The sequence below is a fragment of the Lottia gigantea genome (genome assembly GCF_000327385.1).
Source record: "Lottia gigantea unplaced genomic scaffold LOTGIsca_31, whole genome shotgun sequence".
NCBI classification, from domain to species: Eukaryota; Metazoa; Mollusca; class Gastropoda; family Lottiidae; genus Lottia; species Lottia gigantea.
In genome coordinates, this window is record NW_008709027.1 from 1196232 (window position 1) to 1218368 (window position 22137).

General features: G+C 32.6%; 3 protein-coding genes across 3 annotated transcripts; 2 read left to right on the forward strand and 1 right to left on the reverse strand.

Annotated features, from left to right (window-relative positions):
* Nucleotides 1-897: 897 nt before the first annotated feature.
* On the forward strand, nucleotides 898-5752 carry LOTGIDRAFT_161866 (hypothetical protein; the record flags this gene model as incomplete). The annotated part of the gene is made up of 3 exons (XM_009057751.1): nucleotides 898-997; nucleotides 4588-4648; nucleotides 5575-5752. 3 exons carry the CDS (start codon nucleotides 898-900, stop codon nucleotides 5750-5752), a joined length of 339 nt encoding a protein of 112 aa, XP_009055999.1.
* Nucleotides 5753-13314: 7562 nt separating this feature from the next.
* LOTGIDRAFT_95422 (hypothetical protein) lies at nucleotides 13315-16567 on the forward strand (the record flags this gene model as incomplete). Its single annotated transcript, XM_009057752.1, has 5 exons — nucleotides 13315-13560; nucleotides 14573-14734; nucleotides 15501-15695; nucleotides 16051-16156; nucleotides 16362-16567. Coding segments are annotated over 5 exons (915 nt in total), but the record flags the coding sequence as incomplete, so codon positions are not given.
* LOTGIDRAFT_189928 (hypothetical protein) lies at nucleotides 16556-20657 on the reverse strand. The gene is made up of 6 exons (XM_009057753.1): nucleotides 20589-20657; nucleotides 19544-19778; nucleotides 18647-18808; nucleotides 17666-17860; nucleotides 17388-17493; nucleotides 16556-17168 (listed from the first exon to the last, which is right to left on the reverse strand). Exons 1-6 carry the CDS (start codon nucleotides 20630-20632, stop codon nucleotides 16960-16962), a joined length of 951 nt encoding a protein of 316 aa, XP_009056001.1. The 5' UTR covers nucleotides 20633-20657; the 3' UTR covers nucleotides 16556-16959.
* Nucleotides 20658-22137: the final 1480 nt, after the last annotated feature.

Genomic DNA, 22137 nt, shown 5'->3' on the forward strand with positions numbered 1-22137 from the left:
TCCCAATACGGCCCAAATCTACACGTAGTACAGCCTGTCTTCTTTAAATATAATAATATTATATTTCTCTACGGTTTAATTAAACAATCCAAGAAAGATTATCGAAGAATTTTTTTGGCCATGAGCTATTTTTCTGTAACATTAAAAAAAATCATGCTTTTGTAGAATTGTTGATGTCGTGATGACAATAATAAATATACTTAAGTCACAGTATGATCTCTTTAAGCATTTTAAAGGGACACCAAATTGACTATAGCAGGAAGGTTTCGTGTTTCTCCGGATGTAAAGTCATTAGATTTACGTTTACATGTGTTGAGGTAAAGGTATTTGTTGTTGTACTCAACTTCGTGGGAAGCGACTTTAAAACAAGTTTAAAGTTTCCTTTACATTGTAACTTTTAACAACTTTGTAGATAGCTTTGTCAATAACCGTGCATCATGGTGTAGTGAACTGATACAAGGTTCTGTGGCTATGAATGCAGATCATGGTGATTTACAATGATACAACGTCCTATGACATTTAATGTAGATCATGATGTAGTAGACTGATACAAGGTTCTGTGACATTTAATGTAGACACCATGATGTAGTAAACTGATACAAGGTTCCATGACAATGAATGTAGATCATGATGTAGTACATTGATACCGGATTCGGTGGCAATGAATGTAGATCATGATGCAGTACATTGATACAGGATTCGGTGGCAATGAATGAAGACCGTTATGTAGTACACTGATACCTGGTTCTATGACAATGAAATGAAGACTATGATGTAGTACACTGATACATGATTCTGTGACAATGGCTGGAGATCATGATGTAGTACACGTATACGAGGTTATGTGACATTAAATGAAGACCATGGTGTAGTACACTGATACAAGGTTCTGTGGCAATGAATGTAGATCATAGTGTAGTACGATACACCGATACAAGGTTCTGTGGCAATGAATGTAGATCATGGTGTAATACTGAATCCCCTTTTCACTGCCATCGTAAGCATGCGTTTCTGGGACTTGGGCTGAATTTGATATATTTGTGAATTTATAGTGAATTCGCCAGAAATTATTAAATTGCATGCGTGGGATGTGTTGTAGAACAAAAAGACTTATATATAGATATATTATGAAAAGATTAAAAAAGGTTTTAGACTGATTATAAACCTACGAACACACTGAATATTAGTTTCTTAATGATAACAAAGTATATCAAATATAATTTTAGAGTACTTATAACGTTTTCATCCGGAAGTGTTTCGGCGATTGGTAGCGACTTTTTGAGAGCTTTAGTCAGTGGTTTTTTTTTTTTAATATTTCGAAATTTTATAATTGGTATTTGTCAATGTATAAAATGTAATTTGATAGAAGAAACCAAATTGGAATTTGACTGGCAGGGTCGTTATATACTTAAAGGCAGAAGACGCAGCTGCCTTCTCTAACTTTGATCAAAACACAACATGGTTATTCTCAGCTTTAAAGATGAGGTTCCTTATGTTTTTATTGTCAAATCAAGCAAACTATTTGATTAATTGGTGTTTCTAATCATGTATTCTTAATCATATCATTATGTTCTTAATGAATTTTAACCAATCATAAATGTCCATGTAAGTACAGTCTGGATAAACATAACAAAAAGACTTTTCTTAATCGGTCACTCATTGAAATTCTGCTGGTAATTCTCTTCTAATTAAGCTAAGTATGAATTAATTCTTAACATGTGAGACAAAATGGTATTTTTCCATGTCATTAGAACACCACTACTTTATATTCATATAAATATTAGCATTTTCATTTATGAAAATACGGGAACCCATCTTTAAAGGGCCCCGGAACCCCACCTGAATTTGGCTTTCGCTAACTCCTAGCTAGATTCCTTGTGCTTGTCAGATTCAATTGATGGAATATTACAGATTCAAGCCAAACAAAAACATACATTGGATCAAATGTTAGATTAGAATTTTCTTTAAGTTTAAGAATACACTGTAAACAGTTGGGAGGAATGTGAAGAAATAACTCATATCACAACGACTAATATCACAGCATTAATAAGACAAAAATATTATGAATATTCACGTCAATTGTGCAATTTCCTTTAATAAGTTGTATATAGTGTTTGTTTGTTGGGTATGAATTTGTCAATATTAGTTCGTGAATTTGGCACTTTTTCCATTTCGAGGATTTTTTTTTCAATTTTATATAAAAGACAATTAAATAACTCAACAAAGACAGTCATGAAGATCTCATTTGAATATTTCATTTTCTGTAAACCTAAAAATTGAAAACGCGTAATACCAAGCAAATCCAAGAAACCTACAAAGAATCACCATTTTGTGGCTTTTACATAAAGGTTTGCTTTCCAAAAGAACGAAATCCTCATGCCCCATGGTCATTCCTTTTACTTAATAGAAAGTCGTCACATGCCTTATAGCTAGCCTGTCTCTCGAAGAATATAGGTTACTACTGACACGAATATTAAATAAGTGGGGTGATTTAGTATAAAACTGCAACACGATGTTTTGGTGTGTTGTTTTGAGTTTTATTCCAAACTAAGTTAGTCTGATATAAATCAATGTGAATTAATTCAATTATTTGGCTTATATTTCCCAAGGTGGTTAAAAACCTAGTTATATCTGGTCTTACATTTTTTCACATGTTTTTTTTGTCTGATATACACTTTTTAAGCGACTGTTATTTTGAAATATAGAAATATCATGTCGAGTTTTATTGTCTAGCTAGAAACTAATCCAATATTACTCATGCCCACGCATTTTATTTCGATTTCACACTGCCACATCTATCTACACATCTTTTTCTTCGCTGTTTTCAAGGTAGGGACAGACCTATATTTCAACAGATAACAATATCTACTACATGTATGCTGGAAAATATAACAAGACTCGACCTTCTACTGTTTATTAACGGTTGATGGTTAATCAAACTTTACAAATATTTTTTTTTTTTGAAATAACAGCTTCTAAATAGTTGTGATGGTGATTGCGTTGGCGAAAATATTACAATAATCATTTTAAACTTTGTTTTTACAGAAAGGAAGTTTCAATGACGGCTGTTAATTTAGATGTAAAGTTACAAGGATTTTGTATTAGCTTTTGAATAAACGTTCACAGCCTTTTCTCATTTGCAATTTTATATAAATTTACATAGCTTCTTATAGACTTGCCAGACTTGCCAAAGTAGGAACTTAATTCTTCCTTCCTTCCTTAGTATTTATTACTATAAAGCTATTTAGAAGCGATCTGAAAGTATTAGATGAACTGTATTTCTTGCTTGATCTTGATTAAAGAACGAATCAATAGTAAAAACTTGGTGATTGTGGTATTTATGTATGATTAGAATGATTTGGTGGGGGTGGAAATTCTAATCAATCTATTTAGGGTAGAAAATCAATAAACATGTTTCCAATTACCTTAAGTACAATTTGAGTAGAAAATTGGTTTAATTGTATAATGTAGCTGATGTATATCTTGTTAAACACCCACTTTTACGAAGTTCAATTTTCTTTGAATTTTATTGTAACTTCGTTCATATATGAGTAGAAGGTCCAGAATGAGTTGAAAGTACAACTGACGTGGTGAAACGAATGAAAGGCTGCATCTTGTCAATTGAAACGTATAAAGTGCTGCATATTGCCATAAAAAAAACGTTGAAAAGCGGCATCTTGTCAAATGAAATATATGATATCTTGCCAAATGATTCGTATGAAAAGCTGCATCTTGTCAAATAAAACGTATGAAAAGCTGCATCTTGTCAAATAAAACGTATGAAAAGCTGCATCTTGTCAAATAAAACGTATGAAAAGCTGCATCTTGTCATATGAAACGTATGAAAAGCTATATCCTGGTAGTAAAATTATATTTTAAATTGGTCGAGAAAGTGACCGATAACACTTGCAAAATGTAAGTGTATCATTGTCATTTAGGTTATTGTGAGATGAAATATAGCCCCCGTATCATTTTGATACTAGTAACGATTCATACAAAACCTTCAACAATGAGTTATTAGGTATTTAATGAATAAATACAATCAAGTGTGATCAATAACTGTAATTTTATATATACTTCATTAGGATGAGAAAAATCTTTAAAAAGTTTTAATTAATCTGATAAACAAATCAATAATTTGTATTTTAACTAATCAACCTCCCTTTATAATATTACTTCTCAATTCACACCTGTCAAGCATATCCAATAACTCTTAATGGTAAAATTATTTTGATGAATTCAATCTGTGTGACAAATCCAACGTACCGTCTATGAAGCTTACCGAATAAGAATACATTCATTACTTTGGAGTCCAATATTTGAATTTAAGCTGCACTCAATTATAAGTGGTGCTTAAGCTGCCTAACTAGGCCATGGTCTTTTCTGGAACTCTTGTGATCATGCTACCGGGGTAACATTCCTTTTAAATGTGTCCATAGAACTATTTTTGTTTCAAAGGAGAGATGATTGTTATGCACTGAGATGACAAGATGAAGGCATTGAGGATGAGTTCCAATTAATTGAGTAATATTACCTCAATTGTTTAATTTTTCGCTTTTTACAACCAAGATCATTTGTATTTTTCAGGTTATTCTATGAGAAATTATAATGATTTTGATGCCTTGGATAAACTAAAAACAATTAAAAGGTAAGATATTTTTGTTCAAATATTCATAGATAATTTTGAAAATCCTGAAAAGCGTTATTAATTTCTTTTAATTTTATATTGTCAATCCAACGTCATAATATGATTGAAAAGCGTTGCTACTGGCTCAATTTCCAGTCTAACCCCATTCAATTTGTACCTGTAGCAGTTTGAACAAGCAGCACATTAATAATTGGCAGATTTCAGATGTTCTAATGACTTTGAAAATACCAGTTTGTCTCACATATCCATAATTTATTCATAATTAGCCAAATTAGAAGAGAATAACTATGAGTGATCAATCAAAAAACGTCAAAAAGTCTTATTTTGTTTATCCAGACTGTATATACATGGACATTTATGATTGGTTAAAAACATGCAATAAGAAAATAATGAAATGATTATGAATACATAATAATTCATTAGAAACACCAATTAATTAAATAGTTTGCTTAATTTGATTAAAAATAAGAAAACCAATCCCGAAACTGTCCAATCGCTTTTTGATCTTGATATTTTACTTATATACCATCACGGGCAAAATGTTCAAATCCTAACTTGAAAACAAAAGTTTCTAGAGCTTCCACAAGGAATGTGAACATAGATAATTTAAAAGCTCTGTCAGTTACCATGTAAAATGTTATTCCGCGCATCATTTCAAGTTGTAATGTGATTTCATAGTTAAATAATATATATATATATAAATGAACATTGAAACAAACATTGAAAACGGTAGATGATGTTATAATATTTCAATGTACGATAATTATGTTCTCTTCTCATTTTGTCGTCTATACTATCATATGCCCAGATGCTGTTTTATATAAAAAAAGAATGTCATTTTAATAGTAATATGGAACATTATAAAAGATTGTCATATTCAAAAATATCAACACTGCGTAACGAAAATTGTTTTCTGTAATTTCCAGACGAGTTTCATTTAGGAGAAATCAACAAGTAGAACCAAGAACATGTAGAGGATGGAGGGCACCGTGTATACCTTGGACATCTGAACCAGGAGAAGCATGTTGTACTAGTGCAAATTTAGTATGTCGATGTAATTTATGGATGCAGAATTGTCGATGTGTCGGTCGAACCTGGGGATGAAGTGATTCCATCGATGTATTAGTGATGTATAAGAACGTCACTGAACCAAACAAACAATTGAATTTATTATATCATTTACACAATTGCACTGGACACTTCATTTTTTAAACAAATGGGTCATTTTGCTTTATATTGTCTTTTAGAAAAGCACTCTGTTTTCATTCATTAACTTCCGTCTCGTAGAATATTCTTTTCTGAAGTGAAATTTATTATCAGATACTGACGATACTGTACGTTTAATTTCATTTTATACACTTTGAATATGTATTGTTTAGTTCCATTTTTTTTTTCACGCCAATTCAAGCTCATAGGTCAACTTGCTTTATACTGTCTGCAATGAACACTGTGTTTTCTTTTATCAACTTGTAGAAATTATTCTATTGTAAAATAAAGTTAAATTTATTATCTAGAACTGATACTGTACAGCTGTCCCTTTTAATCGTTTTATTTCATTGTTTTGTGTCAAATAAATTCTCTTTTTCGTTTTTATTATTCTTTTATCCTTGAAGATGCTTTCAGTAACGAAATTCTGTTGAAGCCATTGTAGGAAAGGATTCAGTGTTAAGAATGAGATACAGATTTTTGCCTGGAATACAAAATATGTTATAAAATTAAACAAATATGTACACACACCAGTCACTAAATATGAGGATCAGTATTTCATGGGTTTTGAGATTATCCCATAAAGTAAACCTCGTTCAGTGATGGCAATGTAATATCAAAATGCCAAAATCCGCATTTCATATCACACGTAGTGAACAAAGTACATTTTTTTTTTTACAAAAACAACACATCAAAAAGTAATTTGTGAATGAATTGTTGTTACGTAGTCAAATACTCCTCCTTCCAAAATCAATACAATTTCTTTCTGAATTGTCTGGCTTTCGAACAAAATTGATTGGGGACATGTTTTACCCACGATATATCATATCATAAAATTTTATATCAATTTTAATCCGATAGTTTCTGTGCTGGAATTAAGACTATCAGACACTCTATAACAGTCAATGACACAGTTCCGTGTTTCGTAAATAAGATCATACATATGAAAACTACTATCAGAAGCTTGAATGCAGACACAAAATTGTAATATGAAAAATATTCTGTAAAGTACCAGATTTGATTGCTTTAAAACTCATTTTACAAACATGTACATATATATGAATATAAAACATACAATAATAGAATATTTTTACTGTACTCGGTACATCAAGTGCATAGCAGAGCAGAAGCCACTAATCAAATACCCGATCGGTATTCTGATCTCCACATGCAGACCCAAGAACATATCTACTTTTCAAAATCCAACGTTTCAATATAATGGGTCAAATGCCTTTTTTCGACGCCTTAGATCGATGCATCGAGTTATACTTTCAACAATAATAGCATGAACGGATGCTGTAGTACTTACAAATATCTAGAGAGATCATGACATTACTTTCAGACGTTGATTTAGAAATCACTGAAAAGGTAGACTGATTTTCATAACTTGGTATTAGAAAGAAAATCTCTTATGTATAATGATACACGTCTATACCAACAGACTTGTAAATACACAAACTAAGCGTGACTAATTATACGGCCAGTAAGGTATTATTTAGAAAAACATTCATTAAATCTAAAACACTCGTTATTACTTCGTATACTCTCTAGAAGGCAAAAATCTTGATTGATTTTGTGGGAACCTGCAGGTTTGATAACATCAAATTTCATCAGAAGCAACTGAAAACAGTAGCTTCTTCTGTGTTAACAAAAACTGAAAACGAGGTCCATTAATCCTACGAATTTCTCCAAAAATTTCTAGAAAACCCTAGCTTTTATTATGTGCATACACAAATTTTATGAGTATTTCTTGAACTTTGCTAACGAAACTGAAGAAAAATTTGTTGTTGTGAAGATAATGAGTCTTAATAGCGAACTTCTTGTAAATTATAACTGTCTTCTTAATGAATCCCCTTAACAACAACATTGACATTGATTACTGCTCTCTTTATATAGGGAAGTTGTTAAATATATCATATTTCGAATGCATATCGATTTACATTTCTTATCATGCGTACCATACAAGCAGATTTACCATTTGTCACTTGTGTGGTTTGAGATTGAAGTTAAAATAATAGTGACTTTACATGTCACGACAAGCTTCCAATGGTTCCTGATCAATGCATGTAAATCCTCTATATATCATGACTTAATATTAGCATTAGTGGCTAAAATAGATTGGCGGGGGCCCCCGAGGATTATCTTTTTTAACATATTACACTCTCATGCATTCCGAGACCCCTCTGTATAGGTCAATGTCATGCCTGTCAGTAGTTAAGTCACTCATTATTGCTGGTTGCTCAGTTTGATTATAATTTTCTGGCGTTTAGGGGTGTGGGCCAGTGTACTTGGTTAAACCAGTCTTTGAGCCACTGCATGACAATGTTTTCAAACATTTGGATACAATAATATTTAAAAAAAACTCAATGACAGATTAAATAATTACAACTTTTTTCTACCAAACACAGACATAATAAAAGGTACTAGTTTTTTATAACTATACTCATTTTCACCAAAACTGTACATATAGCAAGTTCTGGCAGTAAGCTCTCGACATATGTATATTATAGTTACCTTCTATCGTAATAAATTCTTTGAATCCACTAAATAATAGCAATTTATAATTTATTAAATTCCCCTAAATATGTAGACTATACCTCTACACGTAAAGGATTGTCTTTTAGGTTGAAAACTTTGAAATGTTCGAAATGAACAGTATTTGTCAGTTGACCTGAATTGATTTAAATAAAGTTCACTTATCATGTCGTTGAGTGTCCTGGCCTATTGTTCTTGTGCTAGTCTGTCAACGTTTTCAAATTTGAAGAAAGCCATTAGTTGCCCGAGAGACAAACAGACATTATCTCAGGCCATTCTGAATGGCTTAACGAAAGCTTTTAAAATTGTCTGAACTCTCTAATTCAATTGAGAAAATTAAATTACCCACAAAACTATCATCAAGTGCAGGAGGTTGGGGGAATTAATGTGGAAATAACACCGACTAAATTGAAATGAACATTGACCCTGGCTACATTAGTGAAATAGTATTTCAGAAAAGTGCCAACCAAATGTCGAAACGTACGATGACTATTTCGTAACGTTTGTAAATACCAACTTAGACAAAAGTAATTGGCCAGAATGGGCGTACCATGACGAAAGACGTTTGTACTTCATCAACTCATTCAGCCAGGAGTCTGGAGATATGAAATGTGTTGGAGAAAAAGAACAGTATCTTGTTTGGTTTATTTAAATGATTATTAGATTAAACTAGTGAATTGTGATAACGTGACTAAGAACATTATCTCTCTATTAAATATATCATAAATATAGACCAAAATATTCAACTATGTGGACAAAGATACGCTATCACCTTATCGTAGAATATCTTTATATATTAAATCATTTTTTTTTCAAAGCGGTTTCAGAAACATTGTGCCAAAGATGGACACAGATCATGCACTACGTTGAAAACCTCAAAAATAAAACTAGGGTTGGGTAAGGTTAGCCCTAACCCACTCTACGCATCTAGAACTGTAAACAGTTTCGAGCGTTGCACATGACTAATGCATCATCTTCGCAATGTCAAGCCATTACAAATTGCGTCTTAAACTTTGACATCGTTAAATACTTTACTCTCTTTCGTAATATCAGCGATTTGATTGGGTAGTTCACTGTCGATTACACAGCCGCTCAGTGCCGAACAAAAGTTTTATGAAAATGTTTATATACATTTTAACGAGGGTTCAGATTCACTTTATTCGCTAAATCACGTATCGTTAGAGGGGAAAAAGAATGCTATTTGATTATCAAATTTAAATTAATGTAGGATTAATACATTTGAAGTTATAATTTAAGTACATAAAATTTCAATGCAAATTACAGTAATGTCTTGATGGTTTCAATAATGGTTCAGCTTTATATAGATACAAGTTATGAGAAATTTCATTTTTAACATGGTGGCATCCATAAAAAAGGGTCAGATTTGTAGGGCTATAAGTATGATTGCGAGAGAACATGTGTACATTTCAGATCATAGCATAGCCACGAGGAGAAGAATTTTGTTCTGCGTTTTATTAGTTTGACAGTAGTTTTCCTAAATATTGTCAAAGAAAGCTTGTTATGCTGACAGCTTCTTATTTGAATTGGAACATTTGTCATAATGGCAACCTTAAAAAATGATTTAATATTTAACCTTTAGGCGTACATTTTCCGAAGTATTTTTTCTGTAAGGACTCTTCTTTACGTGATTATCGATAATTTCATGACGTTTCTTCAAAATACTTCAATATTTGTCCCTCCTAGTGTGTTTATGAGCTATTAATTTCATGCGTTTCGAAGAACGATGGTTAGGATTCATAGTAAATATTTTTTTCTATTTTTAATTTGCATAGGGTATATTCTTGGGTCATAATCATCTATTTCAAGTTTGGTCAAAATCTGTCATGAAATAATTCACATTTGGACACCAAAGAGCACAATCGTATCATTAATGTGAAACTGGTTGACTGTTTTGCTTTTCAAGGCCAAAGTGTCTAGTGCTTTGTTGGTGGAAACTTTCTAAAGCTTTGAATATGAAATTTTACTTATAGTTAACAACCTAGATTTTATGTAAAGCGTAACATGTCGAGAGAATTTGCTGGAATTGAACTGAATAATACACTGGCTCATAATATGGTCAATGATGATTCAGGTATAATAAACGTGCTCATAAATAAATGTATATTATATATCTAGATTATGTAAATGTAATGAATATATATTAAACATTACCGATATGCACGAGTTCCCTATACCGACCGTCCACAGGTTAGAATCTGAATGTAAAGATTTCCACCTATTGATGATATTGTAAATTGTTGAAACAATGTGTACAATAAAACGCAGGAGTAGAATGCGATAAAATTTTGTTTGGTTATTTAATACATACGTATGACATCATTAAGATTTTAAGTTATCAAACCATTTTACTATCTCTAAACAGTCACGTGGGTTGTTGTTATTTAATAGTCGACGTTGTACATTTTACTTAGCGTGGATGAACATAGAAAATGGCTTCTCAAACGCCCACCAAAAAAATTGGTATTATTGGAAGGTAGGTAGTGACCTCTTACTGCAATGATTCACCGATGAATCGCGATTCTTTCCTTCTTCTCGGTGCATTGCGTTGGATAAAAAATAATCATTATTTATTCCTCTTGTGTATAGGAAATTCTGTCATGGTTTGATTATTAAAGTATAATTCTCTTCTTCTAAATGTTCTCATGTACTAAATAGTGACAAAATTGTTATAATGTTTATACGCCCACATGGAAATGTGGGCATAAATTGCCGTCGCCCCTGCCCGTCAGTCCGTTGGTCCGTCGGTCCGTCAACATTTCTTGTTTTTGTCTGATTTTAATGAAAATTGATGTGATAATCTATATTGATGAGATCTTGGTCAAGTTTGAATTTGAGGATTTTTCGAAGAACTATTTTTGAGTTATTGCCCTTGACTTAGGAAAACGCGTCAAAATTTGTTTGTGAACGCAATAGAGACTACAGTTTTCAACTGATTTTAATGAAACTTAATGTGATGATGAGATCTTGGTCAAGTTTGAATTTGACTATTTTTCGATGAACGGTTTTTTAGTTATTGCCCTTGACTTAGGAAAAATACGTCAAAATTTGTTTATGAACATAATAGAGACTACAGTTTTCAACTGATTTTAATGAAATTTGGTGTGATCATTCATATTGATCAGATCCTGATCAAATATAATTTGACGATCTTTGGATGAACGGTTTTTGAGTTATTGTCCTTGACTTTGGAAAATTGAGTCAAAATTTGTTTGTGAACACAATAGAGACTACAGTTTTAAACTGATTTTAATGAAATATCGTTTGATCATTTATATTGATAAGATCCCGATCAAGTTCGGTTTAATGAAACTTGGTGTGACGACGTATATTGATGAAATCTTGGTCAAGTTCGAGTTTGACGATTTTTCGAGGAACGTTTTTGAGTCATTGTCCTTGACTTAGGAAAAACGCGTCAAAATTTGTTTGTGAACAAAATAGACCCTACAGCTTTCAACTGATTTTAATGAAACTTGATGTGATGATGTATATTGATGAGACCTTGGTCAAGTTTGAATTTAACGATTTTTCGATGGACGGTTATTGTTATTTTGAGTTATTGTCCTTGACTTAGATAAAATGCTTCAATATATGTTCATACACAAACAGATTTCACGCGATTTTTATGATAAATAAAATTAAATGAATGGAATTTCACGTCAATGGTCATGTTTGAATTTTCAACGATTTCACTCTTAACATTTGTTTGCCCTTGATATTTAGAGCTGTGTGATTTAATAATTTGATAAATTTGGGTTATTGGTATTGATTTTAAAAATTTTGTGTAATTACTCTGGAAGTAAATATATATATCATTGAATTCAAACTTATAAAATTTCTTTAATATGAGAAAAGTCGTACTTTAGTCACTAAATACTGTTTTATCATTTCTGACAGCTGCCAGTGGGAGTATGTTACCTTGCCTGGAAATTATCTGAAATTTTTTACTATGTTGTTTCTATCCTTCTCTAATAAATGAATCACGATTATTATCGCAATAAATCGTATCGCTAGATGAGTATCGTTTAGTGTATCGAAGGGCTTCAAAAATCGATGCAGCCCTACCACGTACTTATCTTTTCAGATTCTGAACAAAGCAATGCCCCATGAGGTCCATTTGATGCATTTTACAATGCCAAGTCCTTTCGTCGTTGTTCAGATTGACATTCTGGAATCGCCAGAAAAGAATTATATTGTTAACCCACAAATGACCATTCACTATAGCCTTCTATAAAACTACTATGAAAATTGTGTTAGAGGTGACACAGCTAGCTAATCCATTTGAGATAACTCCCTGCCGACCCAGATGTGTAGCATCTCATCCCACCATCTAGATAAAATTGCAATAAATGTTAGGAAAACTAAGTTTTCTAACTAAAAAAGTTTGAAAATAAAATCGATGACTGCTAAAACCAAATGCAGTGGCCAGCTAACTGAGATTGGGGATACAGATAGTGGGCGGACTGACAAAATAGAGTTGGCACCAAACCCAACGTCTGAGAGGCTTCTCCAGAACAAATTTTGAAAAATAGAATGGATTTGGTGCATGCTGACACATATTTTAGGGCAAAAACGTATTCTCTTTTTCTCTCGAGAAGATAAAGGCGGTAACTCTTAACAAATTGTCGCAATGTCCTACCTAGACAGGTCTATCTGATTATCTTTAATAGGTAGAAATAACAAATATAGGAGATATAGGAGAAATTGATACGCTCTATCTAAATAGATAAACCCAGCGCACACAGCTCAACCATTCGTTTCTTCGTGTCACCCATTGCCCCTATTTTATTAATGTTGACAGAACGGCAAGAGCCTGTGAAAGCTGTCATGCTATATTTTTACCGCTGTTTAACAAATACTTGCCGAATACATAAATTATGCTTTTAGTTCTGTTGATTTCAAATTAACTTTTTTCCAGTGGTTTGATAGGTCAGAGTTGGGCCATGTTGTTTGCCAGTTCTGGTTATGAAATAAAGCTGTTTGATTCTCATCAAAGCCAGGTAGAAAACGCGTTGAGTAATATTGAAGAACAACTACATTTTCTAGAGAAAGAAGGTCTATTAAGAGGAGAATTATCTCGACAAGAACAACGAGAGAGAATTTCAAGTTGCTCGTTATTAGAAGATTGTGTTAAGGACTCATTTTACATTCAAGTAAGATAACTTTATTTCTGAGGATCCTTAATTAAAAATCGGCTGTCGTGTCAAATTGTCAAATGACGAAGGGAATTATTCTAAATTATTTTGAACATGCTCGCCATACATGTCTATTGATAAACTAAGTGTCGTTTTCAACCTAATTCACAAGACATTCTACAGGACGGCATGAAAGACATGTACTAATTAGCTATAAATTCACGACGCCCCTGGAAATGGTATTCTATGTTAAACATGATGATATTATAGCCCTCAGCTCACATTCGGTATTCGACCACAATACATTTAGTCGGAAATTTTCTGGATATGGTCTAGCCTCTTAATAGCTATAACTATTAACAAATATTATCCATGCTTATATCCAAAACATCTCTACTTTGCAACGAGAGTATACAATAAGATCATAATAATATAATTAGAAATCTAGTTATCAAAGATAATCTTTCAATGGAATCTACTTACTAACTACAAATAACATATAACAAACATGTATATACATAGAGAAACATGATATTGAAATGATGTGTAGAGATTATTATATGAACAGTAGGAAGTGATACTAGATTATAAAATACTGTACATGGATCGTGGTAGATGGGAGTAAAATGATAAATTAGTCATATAAATGAAATAAAGTAAAATTAGAGAGAATAAGTTCCTTCTTTAGTCTATCTTAAGACAATTTGAGGGTTGTAGAGTTGTAGATGAAATTAAAGATTGCTAACATGGGTTATTTTGAACATGATCTTGAAATTTTTCATTTATAATGTTGAAAATCTATTTCGTTTTTCACGAGTTAGCCAATTTAATTAAGAAAACAAATCTGTCACTACAAGCTACACATATTTCCTAGTTCGGAGAAATGATATGTTCAGTACAAAATATAAATATTTTAAGTAAAACGGATTGAAAGTAGAGAGTAGTTTGAAGAAGTAAATTCGCACAATTTTTCTCTAATATAAGTTTCTGGCGAAAGAGTAATTGCCTGATATTGTTATTTCATTTATAGGAATGTGTTCCTGAAAGACTAGAAACCAAAAAGAGAGTATGGAGTGAAATCGATAAACTTGCAGACAGTACAACAATCTTTGCAAGTTCAACAAGTTCCTTATTGCCGTCCAATATATCTCAACATCTTCAAAATAAAAACCGTTTTCTTGTTGTTCATCCGGTACAGTCTTTTTACATTAAACCTCAACTATTTATCCACTCATACGTCATTCTAGTGGTTGGAGAGACCACCAGAGTACTATTGTCAAGGATGCGTAGGAAAACATGACAATCCATGTTCACAAGAAATGTGGGAGATACGTGTGTTTAAAAGCAATATAAACCAATAATTACTCTGCGATGATAGAAAGGGTTTGAGAGAAGTTTATTTATTTGTTTTTTGGTACTAGTTTTCCTTTCTGACCACTCCAGACAGTTCTAATGTAAGGCTGTAATTCGGTTCACTTCAGACTGAAGGAGGGTTGATTTTAATAATTGAAGAATAGATGGAATTTTAATCTAAATAACAGGAACTGAATATGATATCACTATTAGCATGTGGAATCGTTCTATTATATAATTCTGATCTGTTAAATAATCATTTCCGTTCGGATACCAAGTGGTTTCAGTGCTAATGTCATGTACAAGGATTTTGCCTCTGCTTCCTTTCAAAACTCGTTGCATTCTGGCAAATAACCCTCATTTTACTTCAGTCGGTAATTTATAGACATAGCGTATGATATGTGAAAGTGGTTATTTGAGAAAGTTTTCATTTATATATAATTACCTCAACACGATTTTAGTCCTTATCTTGAACTGATTATTGTGTAGCTTCACTTGAAATATTATTGTATCGTGTGGTAAGAAATATTTGACAGACAATATTATTTCCCTGATATTCAGAACAGTTTTATGTCAAATTTTATTTTTCATTTATCAATAATCAGACAAACCCACCATACTATGCTCCCCTTGTGGAACTAATTCCAGCACCATGGACAGATGATGATGTAGTACCTACAACTAAGTCTTTAATGCTACAAGTGGGTCAGGTTCCTGTTATATTAAAGAAGGAGATTGATGGCTTCGCTCTGAATAGAATACAATATTCAATTCTGGGAGAAGCATGGCGACTTATAAATGTAAGTGTCAAGTATAACATATTACCATCTTTTTACAACAGAATAATAAAAGAAATCCCAAGTATAGTTAAACCCCGAGGAATACATTTCAATTCAATTCATTGTTAAATGAATAGATTAGCGTTGGCTTTTCCGACGCGAATTTTCTTGTGTAATTGGTAATTTGAATTCATTTGGGTCTACTTGGAAGCTAGGATTTCATAATTTAATATTCAATTCTTATGTTTGGCGGGGGACATTTATTGTGAATATGGTATCCTGAATAGTAATGTCAATAGAAATATATTAAAGTCAAGAAGTATAAATCTGTACTTTTTGCTGGTGCACAGAACGTAAAGAATACTTTTTCTTTCAGGATGATGTGATCAGTGCTGAAGATTTAGATAAAGTTATGTCTTCTGGATTAGGTGTACGCTACGCTTTCATGGGGCCATTGGAAACGGCATATCTCAATGCCGATGGTAAGCTCAATTGTTTAGAGAAATAAAAGAACAATTGTTCCCTGACGAACTTTACAAGAACATGCTTTCGAATTTTTTGTTGTCTGTTTTTCAACATCAAGGCTTTTCTCCATTTTCAAAGATAGAATTAAAGGATCGGATCATTTAATAGAAATGACATTTGCCTAACCCCAGGTATTTTAACTTTTCTTGACGTTTTTTTTAGGTATGCATTCATATTATGAACGTTATGGTGATATGATCTATGCGTTACAGAACTCGTTTGGCCCACCACTAAAAATGCAAGGAGAAACGGGTGATAAAATCCAGAAAGAACTTGAAAAATATTCTTGTCCGGTTTCAGAAATTCCACTCAGACGTCAATGGAGAGATAAACGCTTAGTGGCTTTAGCTAAACTGAAAAAGGAATTAGAAGACACTGAAACAACTTAATTGGAATTAAAGAGTTACCTATGGAAGTGACATGTGACATTAGATATATCAGAATCCCTGTGACATTGATGTCTTTTGTGTTTGAATCCCTAGAATATGAAGATGTAATGCAATACACAAAAGTATATGGGACCTTTAAAAAAATTAATGTAATCGTCTAGATACCAGCTCTAAGAGCTAAATTTCAGCACAAGAACATACCGTTTGACCTTATAAATATTATTATTCTCTCTACAGATATCATGCATTAGGTATAATGTATCATTGGTGCCCAAGTAAGCTGAAATCTGGATCTTAAAAAAGATGAGAGGACCAGGGATAGAAAATCCTTTGGGACTGTGATGTGCATTAAAAAATTCTTTTCTTTGCCATTATTTATTTCTTTTAAGTTTGTCTAACTGTGCTAATCTTTCATCCCTCCATTCTTTACGAGTTTGGGTTTGATCTGCTGGTACTATATTAGTGAGTTCCTCCTGTATGTTATCAGCTGTAGCAGCATCATATTCTATAGGTGGTGGTGTAAATGTTGATGATACCTTTTGCATTCCTTCAGCATATTTCTTACAATAGTCTTTAATACCTATAATATTATTTTAAAATAACATGCGTTAATGTGTACGCTTTTAAAAATATGGATAATGATATTTTCTTTATTGAGTTAATAATTGGTTAGAAGAAATTATATATTTATTGAACAAATAAACTAATATAGAAAAAAAAACAGTTTTCGTTGGCATCCATTCGTTTATTACTTTCACCATCTGCAAATTTCTTTATTTTCTAAGATACGGAGTCTTACCATCTGCATTCAAATGCATAGTTTCAAGTGGACCAATAAAAGCATATCTTCTACCAAGTCCTTCATACATAACTTTATCAATATCTTCAGCACTCAATACACCATTCTGTTAATAATAATATTTTTAAGTTATTGAAATATGACACAAAACATCTCAGAAATTTCTACAGGAGTGTTTAATTTATAGTTCATAGCTTATATCTAAGCTCCACCACGACTTTATAATATATAAATCTATAGTATTACTATTATTATGAGAGCATACCCAAAATAATAACCTTATAAAGACTCCAACATTCATTAATAACAGCATATTGAATTCTGTTTAATGCGAATCCAGGAACCTCTTTCTTTAACGTAATAGGTGCTTGTCCTATTTCTTCCATTAATTGTCTGGTCCTGTTTGTAATCTCAGTGGCTGTCCATGGGGCTGGTATTATTTCAACTAATGGTAAAAAATATGGTGGATTAACCTATCAAATATAGATAATCATATTTAAAATACCAAATAGAATACACATTGAACATTAATTAATTAAAAATTACAACAACTTTATTCAGAACAAGGTTACAACGCCATCGAACTAAAAACAAGGTCACCATAGAGATATCGACCTGAAAACAAGGTCACCCTACATATATCGATCTGAAAATTATGATCACATTCCAGATACTGATTATTGTTTTCGATCTGAAAATTATGATCACATTCCAGATATTGATCTAAAAACATTGTCACCTTAAAGATTTCGACCTGCAAACAAGGTCACCCTACTTACTTCGATCTAAAAAAAACAAGGTCACCCTACAGATTTCGATTTGAAAACAATACAGCCTATCAGGTCGATCGATCGGAAAACATCGATTAAAGATTTCGATCAGAAAACAAGGTAACCTTACAGATTTTGATCTGAAAACAAGGTCCCCTAACAGATTTCGATCTGAAATTAGGGTCACCCTACATATTCCTATTTGAAAACAATACAGCCTGCCAGATCGATCTGACAACATCGATTAAAGATTTCGATCAGAAATCAAGGTCACCTTACAGATTTCGATCTGAAAATAGGGTCACCCTACATATTCCTATTTGAAAACAATACAGCCTGCCAGATCGATCTGACAACATCGATTAAAGATTTCTATCAGAAAACAAGGTAACCATAAAGGTTCCGATCTGAAAACAAGCTCAATGACATACCAAGAAAGCAAAGTACGTATTCATTATAAATTATCTGGAACGGAAAAGAGAAACTTACGGGATGTGCTATTAACATATTAGTTTTATGATTTAAATTTTCTGTAAATTGTGATGAATTAATACAACTACTAGAACTTGCTATAACCATATCTTTAGTGCAATATTTGTCTAATTCTCCAAACACGCTCTTCTTCATCTCAATACTTTCGGGTACACATTCCTGAAGGCAATGATTTGAATACTATTAGTATTTACCAAACCGATGAACAAAATTCCGTAAGAAATTTTAATATCATTAAAATTACTTAGTTTAATAAATTATTTCTTGTTTCATGAATTTATTGGATTAAAGAGAGATTCTGTTGTATAGTTTTGACACCAGGTAAGTCACAGACAAACAAAGACTCATTTTGGCAAAATTTAAAACAAAAAAAATTTTTTTTCAAAATATAACTTAACTTCTGTAAGTTCTCTGAACTGTTAAAATTAGATTAAAAATATTTTCATAAGTTACCTCCCTTAGTCGGTCAAGTCACTGTTTTTTTTTTTTACTTCCTGTTTGTCGTCTTTATTGAGCATGTTGAGCAGCGATGGCACTCGCCAGTCAGAGTAGTCTATGCTTATTCTTTTTGACACTTGATACCACTTTTCAAAAAATTGTTATGTGAAATGTTCATTTGCTGTTACCAATGTTAAGTCAATATGTTGGATTCAGGTTTCGTTTTGCGGTTCAGATCGTCAGTAGCCTAATTGTTAGTCATCGGCCTATTCTCAGTACACTAAGAGGCTGATTAGGAAATGGAACTCGTGTAGAAAATTCAGACCTCTGGACGTGACTTGATAGTGCCTGTTTTTATTAGTTAATTAAGCTATTCAAAGTAGCCTACGTAAAAGTCTAGAAGTCTATAGCTTAGAAATCGCGTTTTTCAGATAAAAAATATTCTACAAAGATTACCTGAACGTAAATAGCATTCTCCATACAAGCCTTTATATCATGACTACCAGTTATCAACTTGGATTGTTCCTCTGCAGATAAATTGCCTCTTAAACATCCTTGTGTTTCGTATGACTTTAATGATTTTGTCATATTAGCTAAAGCCTTTTCTATTTGCTTATCATCAATATCATAAACAGTAACATTATAGCCAGCTCCGACAAATATCGCAGCCCAACTTTGCCCAATAAGTCCACTGAAAAGCAAACAGGCTCAAGTTGTGATGTCTGTGAGGGTTAAGCCCTCAGAAGAATCTAACTCAAACGCAAATTCAACGAAAAAAATGGACCGGGGCAAATTATCCAATTTTTATACGCCCACATATACGCGTATATAGCCGTCACCCATGTCCGTCCGTCCGTCCACAATTGCTCGTAAACACTCTAAAAGACACAATTCTTGATGTTGACAAAACTTGGTGTGAGAGTCCGCCAAGATGAACCCTACTGAAAATCAGAAGAATCGAAAAATATTTAGTATGAGTTACTACCCCTGTTCTTGAGAACGCGTTCAACTTTTAGCTCGTAAACATTCTAGAAGGTACAATTCTTAACGAATTTAAACATAAACTTGGTGTGAGTGTTCGTTATCACCCAAGGTTGAACCCTATCGAAAATCAGAAGAATCGAATTACTGCCCCTGATCTTAAGAACGCGTTCAATTTTTAGCTCGCACACACTCTAGAAGGCACAATTCTTGACGGATTGTTGACAAAACTTGGCATGAGTGTTCGTTATCACCCAAGGATAAACCCAATTGAAAATCAGAAAATCAAAAAAAATATTTAGTATGAGTTATTGGTGTGAATCCTATAAAAAAAAAACTAAAAATCATAGGAGTTATTAAGCTCGTTCTTGAAGCTCTAAAACACTAAAAGGCACGATTCTTGCCGGATTTTGACAAAATTTGGTTTTATTAACGCAGCTGAATTCGCTATTGTACAAAACATCTTTAAAAGAGAGACTATTTCGGATTAAAAATGGAGTTACAAAAAGTCCCTTATTACCTTCCGATAATAGCAATTTTACCCTTTTCAGACTTGCAGGCCATTATTACACGTCCAAAATGAACTTTGCAACCTTCTCTCAGTGCAAATCAGCTTAGTATGTGTGTTATCTTTATCAATATTATAGCCGATAGCGTATCATATTTATACTACAACCATATACAAAACGAAATACTGTTTGAAAGTTTATATGTTTTTTTATTGATGTATTATAATTATGCAAAATTTTTAAGGTATTCAACAGTCTGGTAAAGTAAAGAATAATGTTTGATTAGGGATTCCATTTTTTTAAATAATAAATGATCCTTAGAAAATTTCATTTATTTTCGTTTTCTGTTTATATAGGTTATCCAGTCGGAACGATGTCGTCTATTTCCACGTGTAGTTACGGTGGGTTCGTTTTGCCGCATTGCCCAAATTGCCGCATCGTGCCCAACTGCACAAAAACGACATGTAAAACGAAACTAAAGGTTTCTGATAAAATCCGGAATGGCCATTTTTCACATGAAACGAAATATTTTAATCTGTTGTCCCGCATCTTTTTTTTTTTTATGTATGATTTGGACCTGTTAGGGAAATCGAAACTATAGTTTTATGGTAAAATCTGAAATAAAATAAATACAAAGTACAAACAATCAGAACCGTAATACAAAATACAAAAATCCACCACGGCAGGCGAATGGTAAATATTCAGGATTTTGGGGCAAGGGCAATAACTCTGCTTCTAACGGTCGAAAATAGCTCAAATTCGAACTTGATCTTCGTGTTATGAATATGTATACACATACCGAATTTCATTTGATTCCATCCAAAAATCTAGTTTTTAGAGTTTACAAGCAAATGTTGACGGATGGACCCACGGACGGACGGGGGTGCCGACAATATACGTCCACAAAGAGAGATGTGGGCGTATAAAAATCAATGCGGGACGACATATTAAAAAAATTTCGTTTCATATGAAACAAATGGCCATTCCGGATTTTATCAGAAACCTTTAGTTTCGTTTTACAGGTCGTTTTTGTGTAGTTGGGCACGATGTAGCAAGTTGGGCAATGCGGCAAAACTAAACCCACCGGTGTAGTTAACGTTTCTCGTGCCCCAAATTATGCTGTTTGTCGAAACAGAGAAACCTGTATCTTGTCACGCTATTAGTTTTGTTTGACAAAAATTTTGATTTGAGGTTTCCCTTGATAACCCTATTGAAGCAAGAATCGATAAAATTATATTTTTTTCCTTTTATTTACTGTAGGCCTATCACTTTGTACAGTGAGTAAGCTAGATAGACCTACACTGTTACTGTGTAAAGTAATTATGAAATATACTAATCTATGATTATAATGACGTCATGTATTGATTGTTACACAATGCCATCTGCGGCAAATGCGGTTGAAACAGCAAACTAATTTGAAAGTATGCACATCTGTCACCACGAAACGAACTATGATAATTACTACAAAAATGTGCCAGTAAGTTGTAGATTAAAATAATCCGAAAGCGTCTTACGCTTTGGATGAGATTTTAATAACGGAATTGTCTGACGTATGTACGT